Source organism: Cuculus canorus, chromosome 2 (genome assembly GCF_017976375.1).
Source record: "Cuculus canorus isolate bCucCan1 chromosome 2, bCucCan1.pri, whole genome shotgun sequence".
NCBI classification, from domain to species: Eukaryota; Metazoa; Chordata; class Aves; order Cuculiformes; family Cuculidae; genus Cuculus; species Cuculus canorus.
Window position 1 is genome coordinate 50,574,876 of NC_071402.1, and position 17,092 is coordinate 50,591,967.

A 17,092-nucleotide genomic window follows, 5' to 3' on the forward strand; every position below is an offset into this window, starting at 1 on the left:
TGTATTTTTTTTTTTTTTAATCTGAACCTGATTTTGAGTGCACTGTTTAAATATTTATCTTGACTAAATAGTTTTTTCTTTCCTGCCATTGTGGGGTATTTTTGAAGCGTGAAATACTCTGACTCTTGTACTGTTAGAGAATGTAAAAAATGGTTGGTTTTTTTTTTTTCCTGTTCTTGGTTGTTTCTTTTCCTTAAGTGTTATTGTATATACCTCGGTTGGGGGCATACTCAAATTTTATCATTCTGATACTGTACAGAGAGCTGTTAATATGGGTGTTCATATAAACAAATTTAAACTCCTATATGGTTTCGATACTGGACTTGTTTAGCTGCTGGCAAACTGCTCTGCAGAACTGCTGTGGAAACGAAGAAGTTGCATATACATCTGAATACTGCCTCAGGGCTGCATCTTTTCTTATTGGCCATGGACAAATTGCAACATTGTCTTGAATATGTTTTCACAAATCACTGTGTAGCTCACATTTCCTTTGCAATGGAAAATTATAATGAAGTTGTAATCTTTGATTAATTGTAGGCTTGGCTCCCAAGCAGTTGACGCATACTTCATTAACGAATGAAACTTCCGAAACTGAGAACAGGTATGGTATTTTGTACATTATGAAATTAAACTAACCTGTATAGAGTTACATGAGGTTTTATTTTGATTTGTCTGTTGTCTCTCAGCCTCAACTTTCAATTCCAAGAAAGTGACTTTCCTTTATAAAGAAACCTTTCATTTTACCCTGTTATTAAGGGGTGTCTTTATTTTGTTGAGGAAGTTAAGCAAGATATTTGTAATGGCAAATTCATTTTAAAGAGTAATGTTTAACAGAGTTGGGAAGACATTTCTAATGGTCTCCTCCTCAAATCCAATGAGCGTAGGAAGGATTTACACCTGATTTTCTCTTCCTGAATTACTCCACTGGAAGAGTTTTCTTCTCCGTAAATTATGGAAGTTTTGTATATATTAAATCTGTTTAGGTAGTGAGGAGGAGATTTAATTTGGGAGTATTTTGTGATTGCAGTGAAATGAAGGTGTTTGATGCCATATAAAAATAAATGATAGTTGTGCTTGCTGCTAGCTAAATCATTCTTGCTGCTAACAGTTCGTATTTATGTTTTATCCTTGATCATGTTGACTGTTGCTGACTTGACGTAAGTTCTGGTTTTAGCCAATTACAAGCTAAAGGCAGTAATTTCTTGGTACCTGATCCCTTGAACAGCAACATAGTCGGTGCGCTGGTTAGTGTATTTATACTGTTTCCTTTATTCATACTGAAGGCAACAAGAAATTATGCGGTTCATTTTCAGTACCTCTGTCTGAGGACAGATTAGCAATTCTGACTAACCAACCGTTTTGTACACGTTGAAAAACTCTGCTATGTGGAATTTCACAGAAGAAGGGTGGTAAGGTAGATGTAAAATGAGTTGAATTTATATTTTCATATTTTTTAATAAATATTAGACTAACTTTGATTTTTCATGTTTTTGTTCTTGACTACCTGACAACTATATGGCATCTACTCAAATTTATGAACTTTATTAGCTGAACAAGCCATATTGCATTACAATTATTTGGTTATGTACTTTTCTGGTGAGAGCTTTCTTACCTTGTTTTCCCTACAGTATCCAAAAATTAAGCCATCCTTCTTTCTCTGGTACCCCTGCTGTAATGTGGGGTAATGTGCGTATCTACAGTGTAGCTGTCTTTAGGGCTTTGTAACAAAAGTCTGCAGTAGGAAAAGATAAACCTTGAAGTAGCTACTTAATGCAAATTTTGGGGCACATGACAGAAATAAAAAAATTGGTTCTGATGTAGCACAAAAAGTGCTGCTTTAAAAATGTCTGGCAAGAGTTTGTCTTTTAAAAAGCTCACTGGATTAACCTGCTATGTGTACTACAGCGCCTGCTACAATTAAGTTAAGTGTTTGTCCCTATTCTGAGTATGCCCAGAAATGGAAAATATGTAGATACCTAGTTGAAATAAAGAGTATTTTTGTGTGTGTTTTGCTTTCATGATCTCCACACGTTTTGTCCAAATATGCAATTATTAATATTTTTTTCTGAATATAGTAGCAAGTTCATAGAGTAGCTTTGCCATTGATATGTTGTAGCACTCTCCAGTGTTTCTTTTCAGTCATAGTGATAGAGCTGCTTGGTTGGAAAAGACCTTTGAGAGCATCAAGTCCAACCATACCTGTCCACTACTAAATCATATCCCTGAACGCCTCATCTGCCTGTAATTTAAATACCTCCAGGGATGGGGACTCAACCCCAGGTCATGACAAGGGGAAATGTAAGCTCAGTCAGAGATTCCATCCATGTATTCTTCAGGCCCTCTTCTCCCTCCCTTCACTGCCAGCCACTAGAAGAGAATAAGTATGAATTGAATTTGAGACATTTGACATCTGTTTTATGTTGCCCACTTACATTTGTGGGGATACTTACATGATCTGCTTTAGCAGCCTGATGTATGATACCTGAAAGCAGAAACATAAACCTGACATGGGAAGCAAATAGCACTAGGCACCATCAGGTTATGAAATGCTTGTGTTAATGATTGTGACTAACCTACTCTGCTTGATTATAAATGTAATATTTTTATAAATTAAAAAAAAACCTTTTAATTAGGCTAGTCACAAAGTATGTTTTGTGTTTAATCCTTTTATTTCCTTGTTTTTCCATTTGAATTAGAAATGAAAATATATAGGACTGTGTTTGGATAATTAAAGTGAATTTGCATCTTACTAACGTTTAGTTATACGAATCACAACGGCTTTGAGTATTTAGGATGACATGTATAAGCAGTCCCTTTTTTAACGTTAAATACATTTCTATTTCAAGGGTTCCATTGCCAAATCCTTCATTAGCATCAAAATGCAGTAACTTCCTACCATCTGAAGAACACATTCAGAAGCTAAAAGAAGCAGGAAAGGATGGCGATAAGCAGCTGATCATAGTAAGTAATAGCTTTTTAGTAAGGTTTACAGCTTCTCAAAGATATTACTTCTGGATTTGCAGTGCTGTGTTTTTATGAACTTGTCTGAAAATCATTACTTATGTGCTAGTGTTGCCATTGCAAATGATTTGGAAAAGTAGAACTTGTGCTGGCTTCTTATTCTGTGTTGATGGAAAAACAGTGGCAGGCATACTTAACATGATTCTTATTAAAACAAGTTCTGGCATTTGTTTATGTGGTAGTAGAATGGCTCTTCAGTATAAATAGAGTTGTTTCAGGGAGAATGGATTTGCCTTTACTTATGTGCAAAATCTCAGTTTCTTAAAATTTCAGAATTATAGGGAGAGGAGCATGTGGCAGACTGTGTGCAAAAATAATATCAACATTTTTATTCTGGCAGCATTCCAATGTCCATTATTCCAAGACAAACTTAAAGATTTTCCTGTGGATACTCTTATTCTCACCATAATTAAGGAGCACTACTAGTTTGATTATTTGTTCTTACCCTTTTTGCTATTAGTTACCAGATGCAGGTATCTCTTTTAAAACAAAACAGTGTAAAATGAGAAGGAAGAGAGTGACATGCATTCGTCTTTCTGCCTTGTAGAATCATGCAACTTGATAGTGAAACAATGGGAGTTTTTGGTTGTGTTGTGTTTTGTTTTTAATAACGCACACATCTGTTAACCCTTGAGAAATGAAAGGCTGGAGCTTGGAAACTACAGAGGGAGAGCAATCCAGGTTTTTAGGAAGGAGGACTCTGTAGTAAGCTGCTTATGAAATTACCCCTTTCGCATATGTAACTGGTGCCCTTGCTAAATTGCAATTTTCTCATGTAATACATGGATTATACGCACAAAAATATTAACTAAAATTAATTCTGAACACTCTTTAATATCCGTCATGAAATTTTTTTTAAAAAGAGCTTCTGAGAGCTAAGTTAATAAACATATTTGTATGTTTAAGAGGGATTTCAGCTATTGCCTCTTTGAAACTCATTCTAACAACAGAGTTAAAATGCATGATTAGATAGCTGAACTGTATTAAAAGGACTATGAGAATATTCCTTTTCATTTCAGTAAAGCCAATTTAATTTTTGCTTGTACAGTAATAGAACTTGACTGAATAGTTGCTAGGATCTTTGACAAGAAGGAAGTATGTAACTCTTAAGCTGAGCTTCTATACAGTATTCATATTCCTATACAGTATTCATACAAGGAGATTTTTTGCAACTTACTGACTGTGCTGGTAGTACTTGTGTTTTCAGCCCAAATTAGGAGTATAATAGGGTTTTTTTTTGCTAGGTCTTCAACATTAGAAGCTTTAAGTTATTTACCTAGCAAAATTTTAGAGTATAAGGAATGGGTCATCAATCAAGAAAAATGGGGGAAAATGGGAGAGACCTCATTTTTTGTTTCTGGTGCATATCTCTGGAAAATGAAAGTGAGCACTGTATTTCATTTTTAAGTGTGAAAGTAACAGCTTCATAATATCTCATATATATCAGCTCTTCATACAGATCTAATTCGCTTTGATTGCATTTAGTTCAGAGTAGGCTTTTTACTGTGTTGAAAGGGCATTTTGGTCATGTCTGTAGTTCACATCACCAAGTAAGCATTAGGTAAGGTATTGCCCTGCTGTTGTTTTACCTGAGGGGAAACTGCTTTTAGCATTGTCAAAACCTATAGAGGAACCCAAATATTTGTTAAGCCATTTTGTAAAATACTCTTCTTGACATTAATTACTTTGGAGACAAAACTTTGTTATGTCTAGAATGGTTTGTGCTAGAGTCTGGAGGGGAATGGAATAATTGCTAAATTGACTTCTACATTAACAGACTTGCTCAGTACTCAAAATATTGGGGATTAAATACATGTAACAAAATAAGCTACATTTTGTGATTAATAATTTTGTTTGCAAAACCATGGTGAGTTTCTTAAATGTGGATTCTGAATGACTGGACCTTTTGCTGTTTTGTTAAGGAGATGTTTTCAAAGGTGTTTATGTACTTTTGTAATGATCCTCTGAGGACAGAGAAAAGATTGATTTGATTTTAAAGCTGTTCAGATTGAAATTTCATATACGGCAAGCAGTCTCACTACACTCAGTCAAATCACTTAAATTAGCATTTATAGCATCTGTAAAAAATTTTATAGTTAATAGCTGGAAATCATTTTTATTTCAAGTTTCTGGCATGTATATTTAGAGAAGCAGTTTCATTACCCTTCTTTACCTTGAGCAAAGTTGGGAAGTCATGCTTTTATTCTTAGAAAGGAACATTTAACTTGCACTTTGTCATATTTTTTAAAAAAATTAAATGCCTGGAAGGTGCAATTTTGGGTTCTTTACCATGAGATCTGATTCTTTTGGAGATCTGTCAAGCCAGTCTATCTTAATGTATGTACAGACTCCTTTATTTCTTTCTGTAACCGAAGCAGAAAAACTAGTTTGACATAGGTTGACTCACCACATAATACACTGTTTTGCTGGGTTTGTTAGCTGCTGTTTTTCCTAATCTTTTGTATTTAAGTTTGACATCTGTCATTTTAATTGTCTTTATGGTATCTCAGGCTCAGAGCCTGGGATGTAACAATACTGTCCGTGTGTTCTAACCTTTTCATTTGCTGAGTTACATTTAGAGAGCTGTTAGGGTAAAACTGGTCTTTGTTTTCCATGAAGATGCATCTTGCCTTCGTTATGTCCCTTATGATTGCTATAATGAATACATTAATTTTCTATTTTTTTTAGGTAATACAATCTTTAACAAGATTTAAGGCTGTTTGACTATAACAGAAGTAAAATAATACAACTAACTTGTAAAAAAAAGTGTTTAGTAGCTGTACTTGCACCATTCTTTTTGGTACACATCCTCTAGTTATCTGAGCAGCTTTCAAACATAAAGTCATCCTCATTTTGTAGAGGTACAACTCAGAAAAAAGGTAGCTTATTTCTGTTTTCTTCTGATTTACTTGGTGTTGCACATCTTAAAAAGCAGCAAGTCTCTTCAGCGCATAGTACTTCAGCTGAAAACAACAAGGCATCTAATGCTGCAACAAACTTTGTAAAACAAACAGTGACAGGACACAGTGATGTTTAAAGTGGTGTGCAACGATTTAGGTTCAGACTGAGGAGAGCATGATCTGTTTCACTGGAGGGAAGAATTAAGATGAGGCTAAAAATATCTTATGTTTTAAGTCCATGATTTGGTATTTAAAGAAACAGTCTGTCGTGAATATTTGTGACCTGTACCCTCTGGCTTCATTTAAATGCTCAGTCGACAGGTTATATGAAGCTCCATATTGGAATAGAGTAATGCACTAAAATTGTTCTTTACTTTCCAAGAGCTTGAATCTGATGTGCAAATATGAGAACTTGTGTGAAATAATCTAATCCTTTGACTCTGAAAAGGAAAGAAGTCGAAATGTACAAAGCATGTTTTTTCAATTTTCATAAAATGAGATATGCTTTACATCCAAGAGCAGGAAAGTCAGTTGTTTGCCTCTTGAAAATTCTGCTTGCCTGCCAGATATAAGACAAAATTTTGACCGTAATAAGAGGAATTTATTAAAGCTACAAAAGGAACATTATAAATAATGGCCTGTGAGGTACAGAGATACTTCTGTTTTATGACACTGAAGAGGCATGTTCCATTGAAAATCAGGCTAGTCTTCCGAAAATTATACTCACCATTTTTAGGAAAGAATGCGTGAAAAGACTGAACATTGAAAGCTAATCACTGAAGTGATAAAAAGATAGCACAGAGTTACAGAGAATTCTCTACCTTTCTAGATATCTGAGTTAATAGCTAGGTGCAAGCAAACATGAGTAAATGTAGATGATCTTTATAAGTATCAGCAAATGCATGGATCAGGATTGCTTAATGGAAGATACCTTTGATTCTCAGGTTTCATTTGGTGCTATATGTAGAAGTGATGTATGCACTAAGTCCGTTTACACATCTGGATGTTATACTTGAATTTTTCCTTACATATATTTTGGTCGAACTGGAACATAGTTCATGTTTGACTGAAATAGATAATATATGAAAGAAGTATTTTGATTTAGGCTGAAAACACAAGCCTCAGTGAAAATAATAACTGTAGAAGGGACTTCTCATGAGTCTGAAGAAAGTTGTGTAGCTATCATTCAAAGCTGTTGTTTTCTTCTTTAAGTTGGTATAGACTGGTTGGCTGTTTTCTCTGAAGAAATGTAGAATGGCTTTTGGGCAATCTTTTGTTGTTCTTATTACTTAAGCACCTCCTCTTTTCTTTCCTGTAATCCCAGTAAAAACAAAGCAATGGTTACTGCATAAGTGACTGGAGAGGGAGATTGGTAGCTGCAAGCAGTCACTTTCTTCCCACACAAATCTTATGCTTTGGAATAGCTCCATTCTTAGCAGGGCAGTAATGGCCATCCTTTCTTATTATCACTCCTTTGCATTTCTGCTTCAGCAGCAAAATCTGAGCACTGTCTACCTGAATTGTTTGGTGTCCTTTGTCCTGAAGGTTGAGAATGTTTCTAAGGTTAAATGATACAGGAATTCAGGCACCAAGGCTACAGACATTGTGTCATAGGTTAACCCTGGCAGGCAGGTAAGCACCATGCAGCTGATCACTCGCTCCCCCAATGCAGGGTTAGATGAGAAATTTCATGTGTGGAGATAAGCACAGTGTAAATAGGTAAAGCAAAAACTGAGTTTGCTTCAAAGCAAAACAAGGAATTCATTCACTATTTCCCATCAGCTTGGAGATGTTTAGCCATCTCCAAGAAAGCAGGACTTCATCATGTGTAACAGTTGGGAAAACAAATGCTGTAATTCCAAACATCCTTCCCTTCTTCCCTCTTGCCTCTAGCTTTTATTGTTTAGCATGACAAACTATGGCACGGGACATCTCTGTGTTCTGTTGGGGTCAGCTGTCCCAGCTGTGTCGCCTCCCAGCTTCTTGTGCACCCTCAGCCTCTTCACCATCAGGGCAGGGTGAGAAACAGAAAAGACCTTGACGCTGTGTAAGCATTGTGCAGCAAAAGGTAAAACATCCCTGTGTTATCAACACTGTTTTGGTAACAGATCTAAAACATAGCAACGTAGCAGCGGCTGTGAAGGAAATTAACCTTATCCCAGCCAAAACCTCTACATGTTGGAACACTCTCTGTAACATTCTTGAATAATGATTTTATATGGATTGAGAACAGTTAAATTTTCTATTGTTAATATTGTACAAATTTGGTTTTTAGCTTTGTATTTTTTTCATACTGTTTAGCCAGTGACAAGTGAGGTTATCATTTCATGACAGATGATGACCCTCTGTTTTTATTTTTCAAATACACTAAATACATCTCAGTTCTGAAAGTTTCGGCTTGATTTATGTCCTTTGGCTGAAATAGCTTTTCAAAAAGATGTGTACTGGCGATGAGGCGTGTGGGTTTTGTTTGCTGTACTTTTTGTAAAATTCTGCAGCCTTGTTTCTGAGTTGGGTCATGTCTCCTGATCCTTCTGGTCAGCAAGGGGATCTACCCATCAGCTGTAGTCTGAAATGCACCCTGCATTGAAATAGTGTTCTTTGACCTTTTCATGTTCTGCAGAGAGCCCAAAAATCTTTATGTTGTTCCTTCATGCTGCTCTTATCTATCCTTTCCAGCCTGCCTGGTTCTATGGCTGGGGTTTATTCTTTGTTCTGTGAAAAGACTAGAGGAAAAAGTCTTTCTCTAACTAACAGTAGGTAATCAAGACGGTGACCTAATCTGTGCCTGAAGAGAGAGAAAAGATGAAAAACAAAAAGGGGGCCCCTTTTCATCTCCTACAGAGGCACCAAATGCCTTTTTTGCTTGCAGGGCTCCTTATTCCACATATGGAGGATCAGCAGACATGCACCTTCTCAAAGAAGATATTGGTAAGACTTTTCTTTCTGTCTAACACAGAATTAAGAAACCCTTCTGGAGATTAGGGCAGCATTGTTGCAATGTTCTATTACAGCAAGCCTTGAAACAGTGGACCTTGTATGTCCTGTGCTTATATTAATGAGGATTACCTGACATGTCTTGAATGCCTAATTGCCATCTACATGTGCAGGATTTGCTTAGGAAATAGAAGTCTCCTTGCTCTTTATTGTTACTCTTTAGAAAATTGAGTTTTATCAGAGTAACACATTTTTCTGCCTGCAACCCCACATTTAAATATTGCTCTAGAAATAAGTTCTGAGAGTCAGATCTCTTTTTCTAGTTGTGACAAATTGACGATTTATTCTCCAGCACCCAGTATCTGACGTTTGCTGGTTGACTTTTTCCCTCTCAAAAAAATATCGGTTTCAAGTTTTTATTTACTCTCACATGTGCTGCATAAGGTCTTCTTGGGTTGTGGATTTTTTGTCGTTGTTGTTCCTCCCTCCTCACTGGGAAGGACTGGGAACCCTTAATGCGGTGTTCTATTGTTTGGGAGCACTTTTTCTCTCTTGATGCATTCCCTTTCCTCTTTTGCTTATGCAATGGCGTCAAGTTAAAAAGAGTCAGATTATGTAAATGTTTTGTTAAAGTACAAACATGTATTCTTCTTAATTCCTGACTTTATTTTGCATGTCCTGGTTTTCCTGTTGCAGTCTGCATTGGATTTACAAAGCTGCTTTTTTTTTTTTTTTTGTCTGAAGCATTGTGTCCAGTAGGTGGCTTTGAAATAGCCTTGAAGTACTTTCTTCTTTACTGCCCTCAGGACCCTCTAAAGAGTTTCCTAAAATGTATAGTCTGCATTTGTTAAGGCTAAAAAGTTCAAGATTGCTTTAGTTACTACAGTGTGGATTTTTTCTTATAATTCACATAACAGGTTATATTAACCTCTGTGTAGCCTGCTAATAAGACTGTGAATGCATGTAGAAGTTAGTAATCTCAGTGAAAGCCTTAAAATACAAATGAAAAAAAACCAAGCAAAAAGTCGCTGCCAAAACGCAAAGCCACTGATACCAGCAACATCCAAGAATGTCAGGCTGTAAAATACAGTGTGGCAGTACTACTCCAGGAAAATAATCTCTTCCTGGAGACTTGCAAAACAGCATATATATTTGCAAAGCAAGATGGAATGAGCTAAGGAGCCTGATGACTTTTTTGATGACTTCCTACACACAGCTTTTTTGAGGCTTGAAATTTTTTTTAGTAAACTAATAGATAGATATTTTAGCCTAAATACCTTTAGCTTCTTGATCACTTGAACAGGAGTTGTTTTCTGAGACTTCCTGCAGTAGTGTTATGTGCTGAGTATTTTAAGAGTTGCTTTATGTAGCCTGCTTTCTAATTTACGTGTCGTGTTTTTTTTAAAGTGTATTCCAAGCATCAAAGTAGACTTCCTCTTCACGTATCCTACCCTAGATATAGGGAATGTATTCTTCATCTTCAGGATAGGAGTTACTAAGTTCAGTTCAATTAGTTTATCTTAAGATAATCGCCATACATTATCCTTCCTGCTGAGCTGCCTTTTTTCATTTTTCGTGTATAAACCCATGAAATGCAGAATAGTTTGGTGGCCAGATGGGTATTTTGCTTTGAACTATATTGCTGCTTTAAAGGAAGTCTGCAAGTAAAATAAAATGTGTGGGATTCAATTTTTACGCCTTTAGAAAGCTCATCTTATTCTGACTTGCGAAATCTAACCTCAGGGTTGGTCCATCTTTTCCTTTTTCCTTCAGAAAATTAATGTACTCCTGTTTCTTCTGTATGCAGTAGGAATTGACATGCCACTAAAGCAGTGACTACTCAGATTCAGTTTTTCTTTTGCTAAGTTCCGTGTACGTGCTTTTAGAGAAGTTTAATTCTGAGTTTGCCTGGCCAGTTATACCTTTAGTCTCTTCTGGGGAAAAAAACCCTGATTCCTACATTTTAGATTTCCCTAATGACTGCTTGAAATAAGTTGCTGGTGTGTGGAGAGCTGAGCTGTCACCTAGCTCTTATATGTACTTAAACTTACCTCTGAAGACTAAAGGAGTAAGAAGTAATGTGTAAACTTCCTTCTGTAAGCAGGCTTTTTTCTCTTCACTCTTTTTTAGGCAGTGACTCCCTAACTGACTGTACTTCCAAATTAATAATGCTATTTTAATGAGTAGATAGCAAAGCAGTAGACACTGAGTAGTGCCCCAAGTTTGGTCGTGATTGGTTATAGAATAGGAGGGTAACCTAAAATGTTGTGAGTAAAACACTAAGATCTTCCATTTGTATCATAGCTGCTATCCAACATCTGCAGATGTTCTGTAGTAACCTTCCAAACATTCTGGCTTACCCTCAGCCCACTTAGAGGCAACTCGCAACCAAAAAACAGGCAGCAGCAGAACTGTAGGGAAAACCAAATATTGTGGGGCTTGGTGTGGGAATTTTCTGTGTAGAAGATGATTATATTTACTGCAAGTAGGGTAATGAAGGAAGAATTCTCTGCTCTTCGTATTACATAAAATGAAAGAGAAGTGATTTGTTCAAGCCTAATGCAGGACAGAGAATTTTAATGCTAAGTAGAGTTTGCTCTGTGATTGATGCCCATGTCTTTGGAGGCGAAGTAGGTTTTTGAAAGATGAAATTCTAAATTCTGTACTTTTTTCTCCCATTTCACGCCATTTTAGCCTGTCTGTTGAGTTTCCGGAAGATAAGTTATAAAAGACATGTCTGATCAGGTGAAAGTTCTGTTGAACTGCATTCACTGTGCTTGCAATTGACAAATACTTTTTTTTTGTTGTTCTTTTTTTTTCTTTTTTTTAATAGGATGCAGGGCAGAAGAGATTTGGTGCCATTTCCTGTAATATTTGTGGAATGCTTTACACTGCATCAAATCCAGAGGATGAAACCCAACATCTCCTATTTCATAACCAGTTCATAAGTGCTGTGAGATATGTGGTAAGAAAACCTTATCTTTTTGAAGACATAAGCATTATCTTTTCTTTGCTGTGTACTGGTTACAGTTTGTATTACGTTAAGTTGCGTTTTAACAAACTAGTGTCACAGCAGGCTGTAAATAATCCTCTTTGGGAAAAAAATGTAAAATCCTTTTATTTTAAAGCCACTGTAGACAGCTTATACGTAACGCATAAAAATTTAATAGGATAATGGTGTTTCATTGCTGTTGTATTCTTTCTGTTACAAGTCCCTAATCTTGGTGGGGAGGTGAGGGTGGTGATAGGAAGACAAAGGCATGTCACTGTTCTGAAAGTGCTAAATACAGGTTTCAGTACAACTGGTGTTTGCAGTGGTTGGCTTAATAGTCAGGTAAAGAGCGGATTCTGCCATTTTTGTAATTGTGTAATCTTAGATGACTTCTAAATTACTTTTTCTATTTATGTGTAATTTGAAGAGAGGCTGCCTAGGAATCCAGCTGATACAACTTCATAGTGTATTAAAACTTTACTGAATTGATAGTATGATTGTATAAAGTCCAAAGTACTCTTCCATAACTTCATTATATGTGCTATATCTAAGTATATCTCATATTAAAGATCAGATTTGAAAAATTATATACAAAGTATATTGTAAAATCAGCTACTTCACACTAGCTGATATTACATGACTTATTGGAAATGCCTGTTCACATGTCTGAAATCCAGAATAGAAACAACAAAGCTTGTTTTCTTTATCACACATGTTACCTTCAGTACTCTACACTCGAGTAGATAAGACCTCCAGGATAAATGAACTGAGGCCACCAATCCATTTCATGTTGGTACCAAATGGCTTTTGGGCTACTCTTAAATATCAAGCTCAGTTTTATCCAACTGTTTACAAATATGAAGATGTGTCTTCATAGCCAGGGTGTTTGAAACTATCTGGTACATAGTTGTGGTATTTGTTCTGTTCTTGGTTAGGTTTTTCTGAATAATCCAGACGTCTTGAAAGATCTCTTCTGATACACATTAGATGCATTTTAGCTGCACTGAAGTTTAAATAATTAGTAGATGAAAAACCCAAAATTTCTCTCTTGTATGTATGTCTAGAGTAACAACATGATTAAAATAAAAGTGAAAGAACAAGCTGCCTTAGAACAGTTGTGAACAACTGTGTATAAAGTTAGGTATGCTTCTAGTTTGAGAAAAACTTTCCCATTGTTTTCTCTTGTTTTTAGTCATCTTAAAACTTGACACGTTGTGCACTCAAGCAAATTCTTTGTATTGTCAGTTCAATGAGTAAACGATTCTATCTCTGAAATCTTTTTAACACTCTAGTTGTGTTCTGTGACACCGTAGAAGGCTACAGAACAAAGATTTAGGTGACTTTCTAGAACAGAAACTGTAGAGTAAGAGGCAAAGGAAGTCTTTAAATTCCCCTCTGACTGTTTTTTTTCTCACACCAATTTCATTGAATCATAGAATAGTTTGGGTTGGAAGGGACCTTAAAGATCATTCAGTTCCAACCCTCCTGCCATGGGCAGGGACACCTCCCACTAGATCAGGCTGCCCAAGGCCCCATCCAACCTGGCCTTGAACACCTCCAGGGATGGGGCAGCCATGACTTCCTGGGTAACCTGTGCCAGTGCCTCACCACCCTCATTGTGAAGAATTTCTTCCTAATGTCTGATATAAATCTTCCCCCTTTCAATTTAGAGCCATTCCCCTTCATCCTGTCACTCCATGCCCTTGTCAAAAGTCCCTCCCCAGCTTTCCTGCAGGCCCCCTTCAGGCACTGGAAGGTCACTATAAGGTCTCCCCAGAGCCTTCTCTTCTCCAGGCTGAACAACGCCAACTCTCTCAGTCTGTCCTCGCAGCAGAGGACATAGAATTTTACACTCTTTTCTGCATGGATAAGTAACATTTGCCATGCTAAATGGATGAGTCTTATACACTAGGTACTTGGCCCATAATCAGTGGTTGTTGGTTAAATTTATTGAGGTAGTGTCTGTGACAGAAATATCTCCCACCCCTCTTAGAAAATAATTTGAATTTTAGATAAGCCTTCTTGCCACTGAATTAGTACACCAAGTCTCTACCTGTTAATTGTTAGTCATCCAGAAATGCCAGAAGAATGATTGCTGGTTATTGGAGGTTTGCTAGACTGGGAATTGTTGGGAAGGACGGCTTGGAGGTGAGGTAATGCTTGGTTTCTACATACTTGTATGTAGTTACTGTGTTGAGACTATAACTACCTTCCTTTCCTAGACAGAAATTTTTAAAAGCACAATAGCATCATGGAATTGAAAAAAAAAATTGTACTAGAGAAAGCCTTGGTAACTTCTTGGTTAGACTTTCTGGTCCAGGAACATCTGGTCTTGGTGACCTTGGTGTGCTACTTTATTAGCTCTCCGGATCTTCTTTTTTTTATGTAGTTAATATATTTGACGACGTTGTTGATTTGGAGGCCATTCTGAGGTGACTTAGAATCATTTTTCGTTAACTCTTATCATTCACTTTCTTTGTGCCATATGACTCAGTCCCAGTCTGAGTTTTTCTCCCTTTTGAGCATCTCTTGTTATGTGCCTTGTAGTTCTATTGATGATTCATTTTGCAGAATCACAAAATGAAAGCCTATGTACATTATCACGCCGGAGCTTCTTGCTGTGAACTGTGAAAATGGGCTTTATTGTTAGTGCCTTGCTCACCTGCATGCAGCTGTTTCGTGGTACTGAGTAGCCAGAAAATAGTTGACTTATAAATTACTATCTTAAACAAAAATATGATTTTATTTGTTTATTTTTTAAGGCCTAGCTTGTTTCTTTTAGTAAATGTTTCTTTTTAAGTCTCTAGGAATTCCATGATGCCTCTAGAGGTAGAACAGGCTAACAAGGAGATGGCACTCGGATACTTGTTTTGTCATGGATAGCTGATAGAGACAATAAGGGAATTGCAGGCAGAAAGTTTGGCAAGTTTGATATTTTCTGGATTTGGGAATGGAAGATTTGCAAGGTCTGATAGGGGCTTTCTGAAGGGTGATATTTGCTGTTAACAGGAATGTGCAAATTGAATAAGCAATAAGGTAGATTGGTCAGGCATAGTACTGGAGCAGGAATAGATTAGTGTGGGAGATGTTCCCTACTGCAGACAAGTGTAGGAATTTGTCTCGCTGTCCTTCTGGTTTCAGACATCTGAAAGTATCCAGAAAAATTACGCCATTCTAGCATGTGCGTGCGTTGAGTGATGACGTACACACCAAGCCTTGCCTCAAGGAGGGTGGATGGCTTTGTGGGATGGATGCATGGGTCAGTTTCATAAAATCCTGTAGCTGTATACCACACTACCAATTGTGTATCCTCTCCATGATACCACATAGTATCCATTCACCATTTCTGCAAAATTTTTTTAAGAGCAAGACGTTATCTTTAATGATGTTTTTAAGTTGCAAACCCGAATACTTAAGTTAGGAAATGCTTGTGGATTCAGGTGTCTGGTGCAAATGGAGTTTCTGTTTGTATTTCAAGCTCATCCTCTTTAAGGTGAAGAAGGTGGAAGAAGCTGTTATTTGGGCTAATGTCTAATATAATAAATTTTAAATAGCTGTTCTGCTTTAATTGCATCCAAGCCCATCTGTGAGATGCTTACAAATTCAGATTAAATTAAAAAAGCAAACAATATTTGACTTCTTGGAACCAAAAGTTAATAGAGTATTTGGATTGAAGGTGATGATGAACCGAATGTTGCCTTAGAAAGATTTTGTGGTTGTCTTGATTTGCATTCATTCTAAAAGTGATACATCTGTACAATATAAAACTTAATAGTATTTCAAATAAAGTTCTTAGTATTAGCTGTATTCTGTAATAATCTTAGTTTTAACAGAGTGTTGTATTTTATAGTAGAAACTGAGGACCTTAGTGTGTCCTGCAATCAAAGCCTCATTCTCCGTGTTAGGTTTGTAGGAAAGAGAGGCAGAATTTGATGGAGGAGTTGGGAAGAAGAAGGCAGTAGACCCATTTCTCTGCTGCAAATTATCACGAATAAATGTGCACAAAATTTCGTACTTAAGTTGGATTATTAGGGGAAAATTTCATAAAAGCTTTTCTTAGTGAAGATCAAGAATTGTACAGGATTAGCTACATTTTCCTCACTATCCCAATATTTGTGAGGAAAAACTGGTATAAGAAAATCTACCACTGATTTTTGTGTATTTGTATTAATTTGAAAAATGGGGAGTACAGACAAGCCAGAACAGACATACATAGGAAAATACCAGGGCTACTCTCCCGTTTCTTACTCTTACATAAGAACCTTTAAACCATGAGGAAATGCATGGGAAGCAGTCTGTGTCTCCTAGCTTATGCCTTTAGAGGCAAATCTACATCTAATATTATTAAACTGTAAGCAGGATGTAATTCATTTGAAATTGAGCCCTGATTACTTCAACTACAATGCCATTAATGTTGGAGCTGTCTTTCCAACTGCATTCCACGTCACTCATTATAGCAATGCACTACACGGCGTGTCCGTAATGACTGTCCGTGCTACTATCTCACAATGCAGTAGAGACTGCTCATCTGTGTTGCAATTTTTTTAATTATTTCTTACTTTTGTAATTCTGTTTCCATTGCAGCTTAATAAGGGAGCAGGAGCAATCTTTAATCTTGTTTTAATTGGGACGAAAAATTAGAGGTACATAAAAAATTAGTTAACTGTTCATCACAGAGTTGCCTTAAGCTCCTAAAAGATTACAAATACCTGTAGAATAAATAACTGTAATATGGAGAGGGAGGAGGATGATACATCAGCTTTTACACACCAGTGGGGCTCTATACAGCACCAGTCTGCCCAGCTGTGGCAATGACGCTTTACGTGCCTTGCTGCTGCTGGCTCTAGGTAATGTGTTGTGAAGCACAGGCTTCCAATATCGGGGAGGAGTGGTGTAGTCATGTTCTTTTACTCCAGGCCTTGCAGAACGTGTATCCTGGTGGAAATGACAACTTTCATTTTAAGTTCTTTGCTCATCACGAGCAATAAATCTAAATGCTTGGGCATCTCATTCAACAGTAAATAAGCCTTAATGCCCTAAAGTAATGTCAGTTAAAAGGAGAAGAAAAGCAAATTTTCTGACATTGCAGTAGAATGTTATAGTATGTTGCAGACACAATGACTTTGTTACTTACTATAGTGAGGTGTTCTTGCCATCTGCCTGAGTGAAGGCATCCTGCTTCAGTTCTCAGTGATTGAAACAGCACGCAACAGTCTGCAAGATGGTTTAATAGTGTTAAAAT

The 17,092-nt window shown here is 36.8% G+C and overlaps 1 protein-coding gene across 2 annotated transcripts in view; it reads left to right on the plus strand.

The window, feature by feature from the left end:
* The window catches only part of ESCO1 (establishment of sister chromatid cohesion N-acetyltransferase 1), a 35,289-nt gene that overhangs the window by 7,616 nt on the left and 10,581 nt on the right, over positions 1 to 17,092 (plus strand). For both annotated transcript variants that reach the window (XR_008448651.1, XM_054059317.1), the window contains exons 6-8: positions 538 to 601; positions 2,847 to 2,961; positions 11,692 to 11,823. Coding sequence is in view for 1 of the 2 variants with exons in the window: in XM_054059317.1 (XP_053915292.1) it covers positions 538 to 601; positions 2,847 to 2,961; positions 11,692 to 11,823 (311 nt within the window). In the remaining variant the exon portion in view is untranslated. The remainder of the gene's footprint in view (positions 1 to 537; positions 602 to 2,846; positions 2,962 to 11,691; positions 11,824 to 17,092) is intronic.